Source organism: Chiloscyllium punctatum, chromosome 39, assembly GCF_047496795.1.
Source record: "Chiloscyllium punctatum isolate Juve2018m chromosome 39, sChiPun1.3, whole genome shotgun sequence".
NCBI classification, from domain to species: domain Eukaryota; kingdom Metazoa; phylum Chordata; class Chondrichthyes; order Orectolobiformes; family Hemiscylliidae; genus Chiloscyllium; species Chiloscyllium punctatum.
Genome location: NC_092777.1, coordinates 56,972,329 through 56,986,119, shown reverse-complemented (window position 1 = coordinate 56,986,119; position 13,791 = coordinate 56,972,329). Strand labels below are relative to the sequence as shown.

At 42.0% G+C, this 13,791-nt stretch overlaps 1 protein-coding gene across 4 annotated transcripts in view; it reads right to left on the bottom strand.

Annotated features, from left to right (window-relative positions):
• aspscr1 (ASPSCR1 tether for SLC2A4, UBX domain containing) overlaps positions 1 to 13,791 on the bottom strand; it is a 337,421-nt gene that overhangs the window by 205,030 nt on the left and 118,600 nt on the right. Inside the window, exon 1 of one of the 4 annotated variants that reach the window (XM_072558778.1) lies at positions 6,091 to 6,248. The exons of 1 other annotated variant lie outside the window; for it this stretch is intronic. In XM_072558778.1, coding sequence (XP_072414879.1) covers positions 6,091 to 6,180 — 90 coding nt within the window. In that variant the 5' untranslated portion in view covers positions 6,181 to 6,248. Of the gene's footprint in view, positions 1 to 6,090; positions 6,249 to 13,791 lie in introns of those variants that run through there. 2 more of the 4 variants (XM_072558776.1, XM_072558779.1) reach the window with 2 other exon arrangements.

Here is a 13,791-nt window from a genome sequence, read left to right as displayed (position 1 = left end):
CCCCCCATTTGGCTTGAGAGAAGCTGCAACTTTTCATAAAAGCCTTCACTAAGTTGTACATTTCATGCACAAAAAGGCCCTTGCACTGCCGTTTCACATTTAGTTCATTCATAAGTGCAGTCACATCAACAGCACAACCAAGGTCTGCAATCCAGTCTGCATCTGAAAGCTGTGGAATGCCATTCCCTTTCTTCACACAGAAATCTTGAATCTCTTCTCTCGGGTCCCGTACACTTTTTGGCATTTTGCCCAGGCTGAGCCACCTGACAGCTGTGGGGTAGCCCATGTCACGATATTCAGTCTCATTTTCCTCCAAAAGTGCAACAAACTGCCTGTGATTCAAAGCTCTTACCCTGAAGAAGTTAACTATTTTAGTTACAACATCAACCACATGGTTAATTTTTAACATTGACTTACACAACACTTCCTGATTTTTAATACAATGCAAAAATACCAATTTCTGTTCAGGGTCAATTTCTGTCACTTTATCCTGCATTCTCTTTAAGAGTCCAAAGTTTTTTCCCCGTTAGATTTGGGCAACCATCCGTTGTCACACCCGCCAGCTTGTCCCATTTTAGTCTCAACGTGTCCAAAACAGACATTTACCTCCGTGAACAAATCATGACCAGTTGTTGTTCCTTTCATTGACTACATTGCTGCCAGCTCCTTCGTGATTTTAAAGTCCACAGTTATCCCACGTACGAAGATGAGTAGCTGGGCTGTGTCATGTACGTCGCAGCGCTCATCCAAGGAAAACAAGTCAAGGTTGACATTTCTGTGCTGCAGCTGAAGCTCCAGAGTTCTCGCGATGTTCCCAATCCTTCTCGTTACAGTGCGTTAGGAGAGGGGCACATTCTCAAATGCCTTTTTCTCCGGACATATTAGTTCTGCAGAGTCCAACAAGCACTCCTTAATAAACTCTCCATCAGAAAACGGTTTACTGTTTCTGGCGATTTTGTGCGATATGACATAACTTATCTTGGTGTGAGCTGACATTTTGAGGGCTAGCCAGCAAGCATCACTTTTAGCTGTTCACGCACATACACGCGCATGTGCGTCCATACGTAAATTTTAAAAAGCATCCTTTTCAAAACAAAAGCAACACAGCTGCATTGCGTGCGTGGCATAAATACTTTTTCATTTATGTTCTAATTTAAGATTGACGTCATGCGGGCCGGACAGGAACGACCAAAGGGACGTAAAATGCCCAGGTCTGGTTAGAGGGACATGGGCCAAGTGCTGGCAAATGGAACTAAATTAGTTTAGGATATCTGGTCAGTTGGACCGAAGGGTCTGCTTCCATGCTGTACATCTCTGTGACTCTATTGTATTTCAACAATTGAAGAAGAGGTTTCCACTACAGGTAGGTCAATATTTATCACAGATCATTGGAATAGGAATATTTGACAACTCTGTTTTAAAATATCCAGTATGATAATAGCAGTATAAGAGTATTATTTAGCTTTTCCTTGTTTTGTTTTTGGAGTCCGATTTCCAAATACTCCTTAAGTACTTGTGTCAAACTGATTTACACTGTGAACAAATCACAAAGCAGTTACTTCTGATCACCTCGGGATAGTGATTATGTTTTCACATTCTTAACCAAACAGCAATTTTAGGATTAGACCTATCAGATTTTTCAATGTGCTAAGCAGAAATAAGCTAAACAATAAACTGGCTGTGAAGTTAAATATATTTTATTGCAATTTTTGTAAAATAGATTTAGTTCTCTCTTGACACCTAATTAAAATTCTATCTCCAATAGTTATGCAGTGGTAGAGTTCATTACAGATTTGATATTCTAAATTTTTGTCATAATTTATTAAATGTAACAGATAGAATTACTAACATTTTTAGAATCTAAAATGTGACAAATGACTGCATTATTGTGAAATAACGTTGGCCTGAGTTCTTGGTTCACATAAACATATCAGCACAGAGTAGATAAGGTAGCTATAAATGTATTTATTCTGATCAAAAGGTTTAGAACAAGGAGGTAGAACCCCAATTTTAAAGTTGAGCTACACAAAAACAATCTCAGAAGTATTTCTTCACACAAAAAGTGATGAATATTTGAAATTTCCACTGCACAAAACAGGTGACGCTGGGGCTCCATCAAAAAAGTTTGAACAGTTATTAGTTGGCTTTGTTAGATAAGTACCTTATGGGCTTTCGAAAAAAAAGATTGATGGATTTAAGATAAATTCAGCTACAATTTATTGAGTAGGAGAGGTTCAAACAGTTAAATGAACTTCTGTCTCGATGTTTCTAACCTATAGAAAATAGACAAAACTTTCAACTTAGGCCCATCTGTTTGCTTTGATTTTTTTAAAATCCTAAACACTTCTTCCAAAAGAGCAGGGAGTTCTCTGTGGGCTAACCAACATTCCTCCCTCAACCAACAACACAAAAAGATTTAACTGGTCAATCCTTTCATGGTGTTTGTGGTACCATGCTGCGTGCAAATTGGCTGTCGTGTTTGTCTACAAAAGGAACTACACTTCAAAGAGCAATTCATTGGTCATGAAGTACTTGGGGATGTTTTGAACACATAAAAGGCACTATAAATAGAAGCTTTTTCTTCCCTCTTTTAGATTTTTTCTGCCAAAGAAAATGTATTTAAAATTGGTAACCACATCATCTGCACATCATGAGCATGAAGCAGGCAAAGAATTCCACCTTCCCTATGAACACAAGCAACTTTCAAGGAAGTGCCATCCAAAACCAGATGGTAGAACTGAAACTTTGAAGTTTATACACCATGTAAAGAGAAGCGGCAAATGGGGATTTTGCAAGTTTGCAAACTGTGCATTTGAGAAGGGGGTTACTCAACTCAGCCCAAAAGTAGGGCAGCTGGCAAACCTATTTGATGTGAACTAAGGAGTATCTTTTATGAAAAGAGTTTCATTATTTTAAAAGGAGTTGGCATATGAATGCAAAGGTATGTAAAGTTTGAAAACAGTTGTAATTTAAACGTTAACACAAGGGAAAAAAAAAATTCCAACCCATGAGCAACATATTGTGAAGGTAAATAATTAATACAGAATAACTCACAAGAAACATATTGTTATATTTGGTCCCCTCCTTCTCCACTCCCAACACCTCCACAGAAGCTTCTCAAGCAATCACAGAAGGTGCAACACTTGCCCGTTTACTTCCTCCCTCTTCACTATCCAAAATTTCAGGCACAAATTGCAGGTGAATCAACAATTTACCTACACTTCACTCAATCTAGTATATTGCCCATCTTCATTGCACACAACGTGGACTCCTCTACAATGGGGAAATGAAATGCAGAGTGGGTGACCACGTTTGGAATATTGTGAACAGGTTTGGGGCCCGTATCTAAAGAAGGATGCAGTGGCCTTGGAAAGGGCCCAGAAGAGGGTTACAGGAATGATTCCCAGGGAGAGGTTGAGGACTGTGAATCTGTACTCAATGGAGTTTAGAAGGATGAGAAGGAGGATGACTAGTAAGTCTGGATAGAGTGGACCTGAGGGCATAGCCTCAGAGTGAACGGATGACACTTTAGAACTGAGGTTAGGAGGAATTTCTTCAGCCAGTGGGTGATTAATCTGTGGAACTCATTGCCACACAGGCTGTGGAGGTGAAGTCATTGAGTGCACTTAAAATAGAGATAGATAGGTTCTTGATTTTTGAGGGTTATGTCAAGAAGGCAGGAGAATGGAGTAGAGAAACATATCAGCCATTACCAAATGATGGAGCAGATTTGATCAGTCAAATAGTCTAATTCTGCTCCCGTATTTTATGGTCTTTGCAGAATATCCACATACTGTCCATAAAAATTACTCAGCTTCCAGTTGCCTGCCACTTCAACACACCGTTGTGCTCCCTGACCAACATTTTATCTCAGGCCTGATGCAATGCTCCAGTGAGGCTTAGCAAAAGCTAGAAGAACTGTATTTCATTTTCCATTTTGGAAACCTATAACCTTCAGGAATCAATGTCAAGTTCAATAATTTTAGACCCTGATTACCTCCTTCCATATCCTTTATCCTCACTTTCCAGGGCCCATCATGATATGGCCTGCTTTCAGCACAGCCACCCCAATTTAACCTACTCATTGTCCCCATCATCAGCTTTTCTCCTTCACTGGCTTACAACAACCATCTTTTGTCTGGCTAATTTCTTTGCTCTCTCAGTTCTCTGCTTCCACCTATCTGGTCAGTCCTTTTTCCTCCCAACCCTTGTCATCAGCATAAATACCATATTTTTCTAGTTACTATCAGTTGTGAGGAAGGGCCACTGGACTCAAAAAGAAAGAGCATAAAGATGTGCAACATGGAAGCAGACCTTAGGTCCAATTCATCCATGCTGACCAGATATCCTAAATTAATCTAGTCCCATTTGGCAGCATTTGGCTTATATCCTCCCAAACCCATCCTATTCATTTTCCCATTCCGATGCCTTTTAAATGTTATAACTGTACCAGCCTCCACCACTACCTCTGGCGGTTCATTCCACACACACACCATCCTCCACATGAAAAGGTTGCTCCTAGGTCCCTCCTAAATCTTTGTCCTGTCACCCTAAACCAATGCCCTCTAGTTTTGGAATCCCCTGCCCTGAGCAAAAGACCTTGAAATATTCACCTATCTACACTCCTCATGGTTTTATAAACTTCTAGAATAACCCCTTAGCCTCTGATGCTTCAGAGAAAATAGCCTCAACCTATTCAGTGTCTCCCTATAGCCCAAACCCTCCAAAACCTAGTAACAGTGAAACTGGGCCATTTGGCCCATCAAGGCTGCTCCACCATTCAATCATGGCTGATTTCAACCCATTCTCCTGCCTTTTTCCCTATAAGTGAATTTGAAAATTGGGGCGGCACAGTGACTCAGTGTCAGGGTCCCATGTTCAACTCCCACCTCAGGCGTCTGTGTGGAGCTTGCACATTCTCCCAGTGTCTGCATACATAAAGATGTGCAGGTGAATTGCCCATAGTGTTAGGTGCATTAGTCAGGGGTAAATATAGGGTAGGGGAATGGGTCTGGGTGGGTTACTCTTTGGAGAGTTGGTGTGGACTTGTTGGGCTGAAGTGCCTATTTCCATACTGTAGGGAATCTGATCTAAACTCTTGATAACTTTACTAATTAAGAACCTATCTCAGTCCTAAATACACTCAATAACTTGAGTTCCACAGATTAACCACACTTTGGCTGAAAAACAATCCTCATTTCAGTTCTGAGGAGTTATCCCGACACTCAGAAGCTGTGGCCTCGGATCCTAGTCTTTCCTTCGAGTGGCAACATCCATTCGATCCAAGCCTCATAGTATTTTGTAAGCTTCAATCAGATTCCCCTCATTTTCATAAACTCCAGTACAGACCCAGAGTCCTCAACTGCTATCATACAACAAGCACTTCATCCCCAGGATCATTCTTGTAAATATCCTCCAGACCCCCTCAAACACTAACACATCTTAGATACAGGTCCCCAACACTGCTGACAACGTTCAAAATGTAATCTGAGCAGAGTCTCTCTCAGTCTCAGCAGTTCATCTCTGCTTTTGTTGAAATGAATGCTGACATTAAACTTGCCTTCCAGCTGCCAACTGAACGTGCATGTTAACTCTGCTTTCTCTCCTCAGATACTCTCAGCTCTGCTGACTTCCTCCAGCAATTTGTTTTGCTTTCAGCTTGTCATATATGTAGTATGAATGTAAATTAAATAAATGATTAAAATGTGTAACTCAGAGCAATATAATACTTTTATACATATACACACACACATATATTTATTTGTATATGTATATAAAAATAATGTAGGTGATTGACAAAATGAAGAGATATGTAACCCATGACCAGCATCAGCATATAGTAGGAGGCTACAACATTAATACAGAATAAATGTGGATACCCCCGCCTACTGTTGTGTATATACTGTAGTATGAAGGTAAATCAGAGTAGGGTTTATGGTCAATAAAGGTTTGCGATCCTAATGTTGCTGTTGCCTGTGTGAGGCGGAGCTCTGACTCAGCCAAGGCCCGGTTTTACCAGGGGAGCACAGAGAGGAATCCTTCCCCTGGAAAGGCGGTGGTCAGGAGCAGGGATTCCGGGCCGTCTCTCACCTGTAGCAGCGGCGTACTCGCCGCCACTCTCACCTGCTGCCGCCTGCCATTCGGCGCCAGCACCGTCACCGCCGCCGCCATCGCCGCCATGGCCGTCCCCTTCAAGCGCAGCTGGAACTGGCGCAACGCGCACGCGCCGAAGATGAAGGCGAGCGCCAGGGGGCTGACCCCGCGCGCTCTCTCTCTCTCTCTCTCTCTCAGTCACCGCGTGCGCGTTCCAAAGGGAGGGGACCGCCGCGCACGTGCGCGTCACCGCCCTGCCGGGGAGCGCGCACGCCGTCGCTGAGGGTGGTCAGCCCTCACCCCCAACACCCCAGTGTGCCGGTCCACTCTGTCCAACACATCAACCAACCAAAGGATCCCCAATCCAGCCAATCAGTGCAGCCAGTCCATTGTGTCCAATCACAGCAGGAATCAAGCAGTCAAAGGATTCCCCGGTTCAGCCAATCAGTGCACCCAGTCCAGTATGTCCAATCACATCAAGATTTAAGCAGTCAAAGAATTCACAGTCCAGCTAATCATTGTGGCCAGTCCAGCAAATCCAACCACACCAAGAATCAACCAAAGGATCCCCAGCCAATCCAGCAACTCCAATCACATTAATAATTAAGCAGTCAAGGATCCCCTTGCCCAGCCAATCACTGCACCAGCCCAATGTGTCCAATCACATCAGGAATCAACCAAAGGATCCCCAGTCCAGCCAATCAGTGCAGCCACTCCACTGTGTCCAAACACATCAAGAATCAACCAATCAAAGGATCCCCAGTCCAGCCAATCAGTGCAGCCAGTCCACTGTGTCAAATCACATCAAGAATCAACCAGTCAATTTATGTAGCAAATCCAGCATATGTAATCACATCAATAATCAATAATCAATAATCAAGGCTGCTCCAGCCCAATATGTCAAATCATAACAAGAATCAGCCAGTCTAAGGATCCCTAGCCAGTCTAGCAAATCCAATCACATCAAGATCTGTGGTGCTGCAGAGTCCATGGACCATGTATCTATGGAGAGTGGCACCCTCTTTTTAGTTTTCTGGAAAACCTTCTCCTCTGCTTTTGGTTGCACTTCACACTCCTGATCTTTGGGCACCTGATGAGACCGGGGCGGATAGGTCAGAGGATCTCATCGTGGGAGGTGCTCCTATGCCGGGCTAAACTGACCATAAACAGGTCCAGGCAGCGGACCATGGAGGGGGTCATTATGGCCAATTGGCTGCCCTTCTTCCATGGTTATGTTAGAACCCGGGTATCTCTGAAAAGGAGCATGCGCTGTCCATCAACACCCTTGAGCTGTTCAGGGAGAGGTGGGTACCGCAGGGAGTGGAGTGTTTGACATCCCCCTGTAACTCTATTTTAATTTAATCCCTGCACGCCCCCCCCCTTCACTTTTTTGATCACACAGCATTGCCCTTTGATGAGAAGGGCATTGCTTGTCACTGACCACCCTGGCATTTCCTTTCTTCCTGGTGGTGGAAATTAAATGACAATTTGTATACCTATTGTCCTTCACTGTCTCTCACACCTGCACACACACAACTTGGGTCTTGGGGAAGTTATAAGCATACTGCTGTTAGGTGGTAGTATGGGGGAAGAGGAAAAAAGGTATAACGAGGAGATAAATAATCCAATATCATCAAAATTTAACTAGTCAAAGGTTCACCAGCCAATCACTGCACCAGCCCATTACATCAAATCACATCAAGAATTAACCAGTCCCCAGCCCAACTAATCTTTGGAACCAGTATAACAAATCCAATCACATCAAGAATCAATTATATAAATGACTTGGATGTGAACATAGGAGGTACAGTTGGTAAGTTTGCAGATGATACCAAAATTGGGGGTGTAGTGGACGGTAAGGAAGGTTACCTCAGATTACAACGGGATCTTGAACAGATGGGCCGATGGGCCAATGGGCCAAGTGGCAGGTGGAGTTTAATTTAGATAAATGTGTGGCATTGCATTTTGGAAAGGCAAATCAGAGCAGGACTTATACACTTAAATAAGGTCCTGGGAATGTTGGTGAACAAAGAGACCTTGGAGTGCAGATTCATAGTTAGAGTCGCAGGTAGATAGGTGTTTGGTATGCTTTCCTTTATTGGTCAGAGTATTGAGTATAGGAATTGGGAATTCCTGTTGCAGCCGCACAGGACATTGGTTCGGCCACTTTTTGAATATTGCATGCAAATTTGGTCTCCTTCCTATCGGAAGGATGTTGTGAAACTTGAAAGGGTTCAGAAAAGATTTATAAGGATGTGTCCAGAGTTGGAGGATACAAAGTATAGGAAGAGGTTGAATAGGCTAGACCTATTTTCCCTGGAGTGTTGGAGGAAGAGGGATGATCTTATAGAGATGTATAAAATCATAAATGGCATGGATAGGATAAATAGATGGGGAGGGGGAGTCCAGACCTAGAGGGCATAGGTTTAGAATGAGAGGGGAAAGATATAAAAGGGACCTAAGGGGCAACTTTTTCACACAGAAGGTGGTGTGTATATGGAATGAGCTACCAAAGGAAGTAGTGGAGGCTGGTACAATTGCAACATTTAAAAAGTATCTGGATGGGTATATGAATAGGAAGGATTTCAAGGGATATGGGCCAAGAGCTGGCAAATGGGATTAGATTAGGTTAGGATATCTGGTTGGCATGGACAAGTTGGACCGAAGGGTATATTTCCGTGCTGTACATCTCTATGACCCTACATGTCAAATCACAACAAGAATCAGCCAGTCAAAGGGTCCCTATCCCAGCCAATCACTGCAGCCTTCAAAGCAAATCTAATCATGTCAAGAGTCAACCACACAAAGGATTCCAACTCTATCCAATCGCTGCAGTCAGTCCAATATGTCAACTCACATCAAGAATCAACCAGTCAAAGAATATCCCAGCTTAGCCAATGCTATCAAGTCAATTGGTGCACGAGACCTCACACCTCCCCACCCCCACCCCCCCAGCTCAATGTATTGAACATAAATTTGATACTAAACTCAGTCGTAAACTGTGAGGAGGACCATGGAGAATTCCAAAACAAGTTGGTGGGGTGGATGGATAGATGACAATACAGAGAAGTGTGAGGGGATGTTCAGAAAAAACATTGAAAGACAATATAAAATAAAAGGTACAATTCTAAAGGAGTTGCAAGAGTAGAGGGACTTGGATGTATATTTGCACACATCAATGAGGGTGGCAGGACAAGTGAAGACAGCATAGTATCCTCAGCTTAACTACTCGGGGCATAGTGTACAAGAGCAAGGAGGTGATGTTCAACCTGTACCAGGGCTTGTCAACTTCAAGTATATCCAATTTTATTCAAGACTTCCTCCTTACTAATTTTGAACTCTTCTAGTGACAGAGTAATCTCTTCTGTCACCATGTCTAGACAGGACCCTTCTCATTTATAGAGACAAATGCAAATTACTCATTAAACACCTCTGCCATGATCCCAACTTCCATCTATGAATTCCCTTTTTGGTCTCTAATTGGCCCTCCACATCCTTTATTTATCTAATATTTTATTATTTATATGTCTTTGGAAGGCTTTAGAATTCCCCTTTATGTTAGTTGCTGGTCTTTTCTCAAAAGTCCTCTTTACTTCTCTTATTTGCTTTATCATCTTTTCTTGTTGGATTGCACATACACTGATATAGAAAACTGGATGTAGGTTTGCTCACTGAGCTGGAAGGTTTCTTTTCAGATGTTTCATTACCATACTAGGTAACATCATCAGTGAGCCTCCAGATGAAGCACTGGTGGTATCCTTGAGTTGGTGATGTAATTTCCTGTGGTGATGTCATTTCCTGTTCTTTTTCTCAGTAAAGAAAACTCTACTGAGTGCACTGTTGGAACTCTGTTGCCCCTTAACACACAATCAATATCCAATCTATTCTGAGTAATTCAAAACCCGCGTTGTTACCACTCTGTAATGTTGGCATTTCGTTAGAATTTCCCTGAAGATTTGTTTCTCCATACCTTTTCCACTGGTTGGTGATCTATAGACTACATCAAACAATATTGTTGTATCCTTTTTATGCTTTATTTTTAATCAAATTGAGTATGCCCTTGAACCTTCTGAGACATTCTGTGGCTCCAGCACAGTAATGCCCTCCTTAACCTGTGAGTGGGACCCCAGATTCCCCAGCAGGAGTCTAGCACTACCTTAAGGTTTTCCTCAGACTGCCTGGATGTTACACTTGCCCTTTCTTCCCCCAGTCCCTTAAACTGCAGTATAACCACCTCTGTAAACATGCCATCGACATAACTCACTCTTCCAAATATGCCACAGTGTCTCTTGCTCCCGCTCAATCAGTAGATCAGGTAAATAAACTTCATTAGATTCTTTGAGGATGTTTTTACAAAATATCATATCTCAATGTGATGAACAGAAAGTGATTGACTCCACTAAGCATCTCGCTGCTGCTAAGTCTTTGACGTTTTCTATATCCACAGATTAACTGCTGGGGGTTCAATTGCCACCCACATTAAGTAACAGAATGCAAAAAGTAAGTTTAATCAAAAAATGATGATTTGCAAATTTACTTGTGAGTGGCCAGCAACCATACATCAGAAAAGGTAGATGTCACTCACTACCCATGGAAAAATGTCTATTTCACATACAACAGTAGCAACTTACATTGATACAATGACATCATAAAGACATAGAATCATAGAGATGTACAGCACGCACAGACCCTTCGGTCATGCCAACCAGATATTCCAACCCAATCTAGTCCCACCTGCCAGCACCTGGCCCATATCCCTCTAACCCCTTCCTATTCATATCCCCATCCAGATGCCTTTTAAATGTTGCAATCGTACTAGCCTCCACCACTTCCTCTGGTAGCTCATTCTATACACACATATTTCTTTCCCCCCTCACCCTAAACCTATGCCCTCTAGTTCTGGACTCTCCCAACCCAGGGAAGAGACTTTGTCTATTTATCCTATCCATGTCCCTCATGATTTTATAAACCTCTATAAGTCACCCTTCAGCTTCTGACACTTCAGGGAAAACAGCCCCAGCCTATTCAACCTTTCCCTATAGCTCAAATCCTCAAACCCTGGCAACATCCTTGTAAACCTTTTTTGAACCCTTCCAAGTTTCACAACATCCTTCCAATAGGAAGGAGACCAGAATTGCATGCAATATTTCAAAAATGGCCTAACCAATGTCCTGTACAACTGCAACATGATCTCCCATCTCCTGTACTCAATACTCTGACCAATAAAGGAAAGCATACCAAACACTTCACTATCCTATCTACCTGCAACTCTACTTTCAAGGAGCTATGAATCTACACTCCAAGGTCTTTTTGTTCAGTAACATTCTCTAGGACCTTACCATTAAGTGTATAAGTCCTGCCAAGATTTGCTTTCCCAAAATACAGCACCTCACATTTATCTAAATTAAACTCCATCTGCCATTTCTCAGCCCATTGGCCCATCTGATCAAGATCCTGTTGTAATGTGAGATAAACTTCTACACCTCCAATTTTGGTGTCATCTGCAAACTTACTAACTGTAACTCTTCTGCTCACATCCAAATCATTTATATAAATGATGAAAAGTAGTGGAAACAGCACCGATCCTTGTGGTACTCCATTGGTCACAAAAATGGTCTAAGATTTTATGGTTATATAATGTCATAGACGTTGGGATGACGGATCAAAAACCTGATCAGAAGTAGATTTTAAGGCAATCTTAAAGGAGAAAATGGAAGTGGTGAGGCAAAGGCATTGGGTGAAGAAATTTCAGAGCAGTAGGAACAAAAACAGAAATCACTGGAAAAACTCAGCAGGTCTGGCAGCACCTGTGGAGAGATATCATGTTAATGTTTTGGATCCAGTGACTGTTCTTCAGAACTGATGGTAGCTAGGTAAATGTTGGTCTTTATGCAGAAGACAGGGTCGGGGCTGGGGTTAAGTCCATAGAGAGAGTAAATCAGTTGGACAGACAGACAGACAAACAAACAGTGGATAATGGTCAGCCTAGGAGAATGAATAGCTGCTAATGGGGACTGGTAATGGCGAACAATGGGTTATGTGCAATAGCAGACCATGTGAAAATAAAGCTTGGTGTGTGGGGGTGGGTGAAAGCTTCGAGAAAGCCCTAAAATTGTTGAACTCAATATTGAGTCCAGAAATCTGTTCCCAAGCAAAAAAACGAGTTGCTGGTCTTCCAGCTTGCATTGAGCTTTGCTGGGGTATTCAGGAAGCTTGAGATAGAGATGTTGGCCAGAAAACGTGGTGGCGTGTTGAAGTGGCAGGCAACTGAAAGTACTGGATTTTTTGGCATTAGGCCTAGATGCGTGAAGACTGCCTAAGTTGGAGCCAAGGGAGAGGAGGAGGCACAAGAGTGCAGAGTTGGAGAAACATCAAGTTCAGGGAGGCTGCAGGGTTGGAAGTGGTGACAGATTTGGGGGAAGAGGGTACTAGATCATGAAAAGATTTAAACATGAAAATGAGAATTATCAATCAAAGTAGCTGGAAGACCATGAACTAACATATGTCAGTAAGGATGTGGGTTATGGGTGAATAGGAATTAGATTTGTCAAAATTTATCAAGCGTGCAGAATGGGTGAGCAGCCAGGAAAGCATGAAATAGTCAAGTCTGGAGGTGACAAAGGCAATGATGAGGCTTTCAGCAGGTCTGAAGCAGGATGGGAGATGGATGTTATTATAAAGGTGGAAATAGCTTGTGTTTGTGACACAGCGAAACATGGCATAAGATATTCAGTTTGCAGACAAACAAGACTCAAAGGTTATAATTGATTTATTTTAACCTGATTGATAAAAACTTGTGTCCCTAATTAAATATCCTTTCTGTTTTCGTGCATTCTTTGGAATCTGCCATTTCCATCTTGTGTTGATTGCTGATTTGAGGGCATTTAAAAATAGTTTTGGTTCAGCATTTTGATTTTTACATCTGCTCAAGATCGACTATCCCTAATTAGTAATAATCAGAAATGGGAATTCTAATCATTTCTCCCCCTTGTTGCTCAATGATCAGAGAAGACTGCTGTACACATCCACTGTTTAGCTAATTCCAGTGATCAAATTTGCAAACCATCACAGTGATATGGTTTACTTAATTTAGATATTTTTATTGAAAAGCTTTTTAAAATCTTTTACAAGACATTTATAGATAAAGAAAAAAAAATAAAACCATCAAAACAGAAAAAGAAGTACAAAACACAAGGCCATAACATTGTTACTAAACAACCCACTATTCTACCAAAACAAACCTATCTACTTAACTAAAACTAAATGACAAACATATTGAATAAATACTAGCTTAAATTACATTCAAGTTACTTGAATTAAATAATGTCTTACTACTTTATTCTATCATACTCATCACACCTCCACTGAGGTTCCCATCCCTGGCACTACCCCCTACAGTACCCATATTCTTTTCCTTCCAGTCTCCTCCTCCTGGGGCCCCACAGACGCCCATAAAGATCCCACGGCTACACCACAGCCCTGACTAATGTTGTCGACAAGTCAGTTTCAATATAATTTAGAAAGGGCCGCCACGTCCTATAAAACTGTTTGTGGTGCACCATATTTGTGAGGTAATCTTGGGGCAGATGCTCCAATACCAGCTTATGCCATCCCTGGTGGTTTTTCTGACGTCCAATTTAGTAGAATGTTCTTCCTCGCACAATGGGCAAGGATATTACATAGTCTCTTCCTATGTTC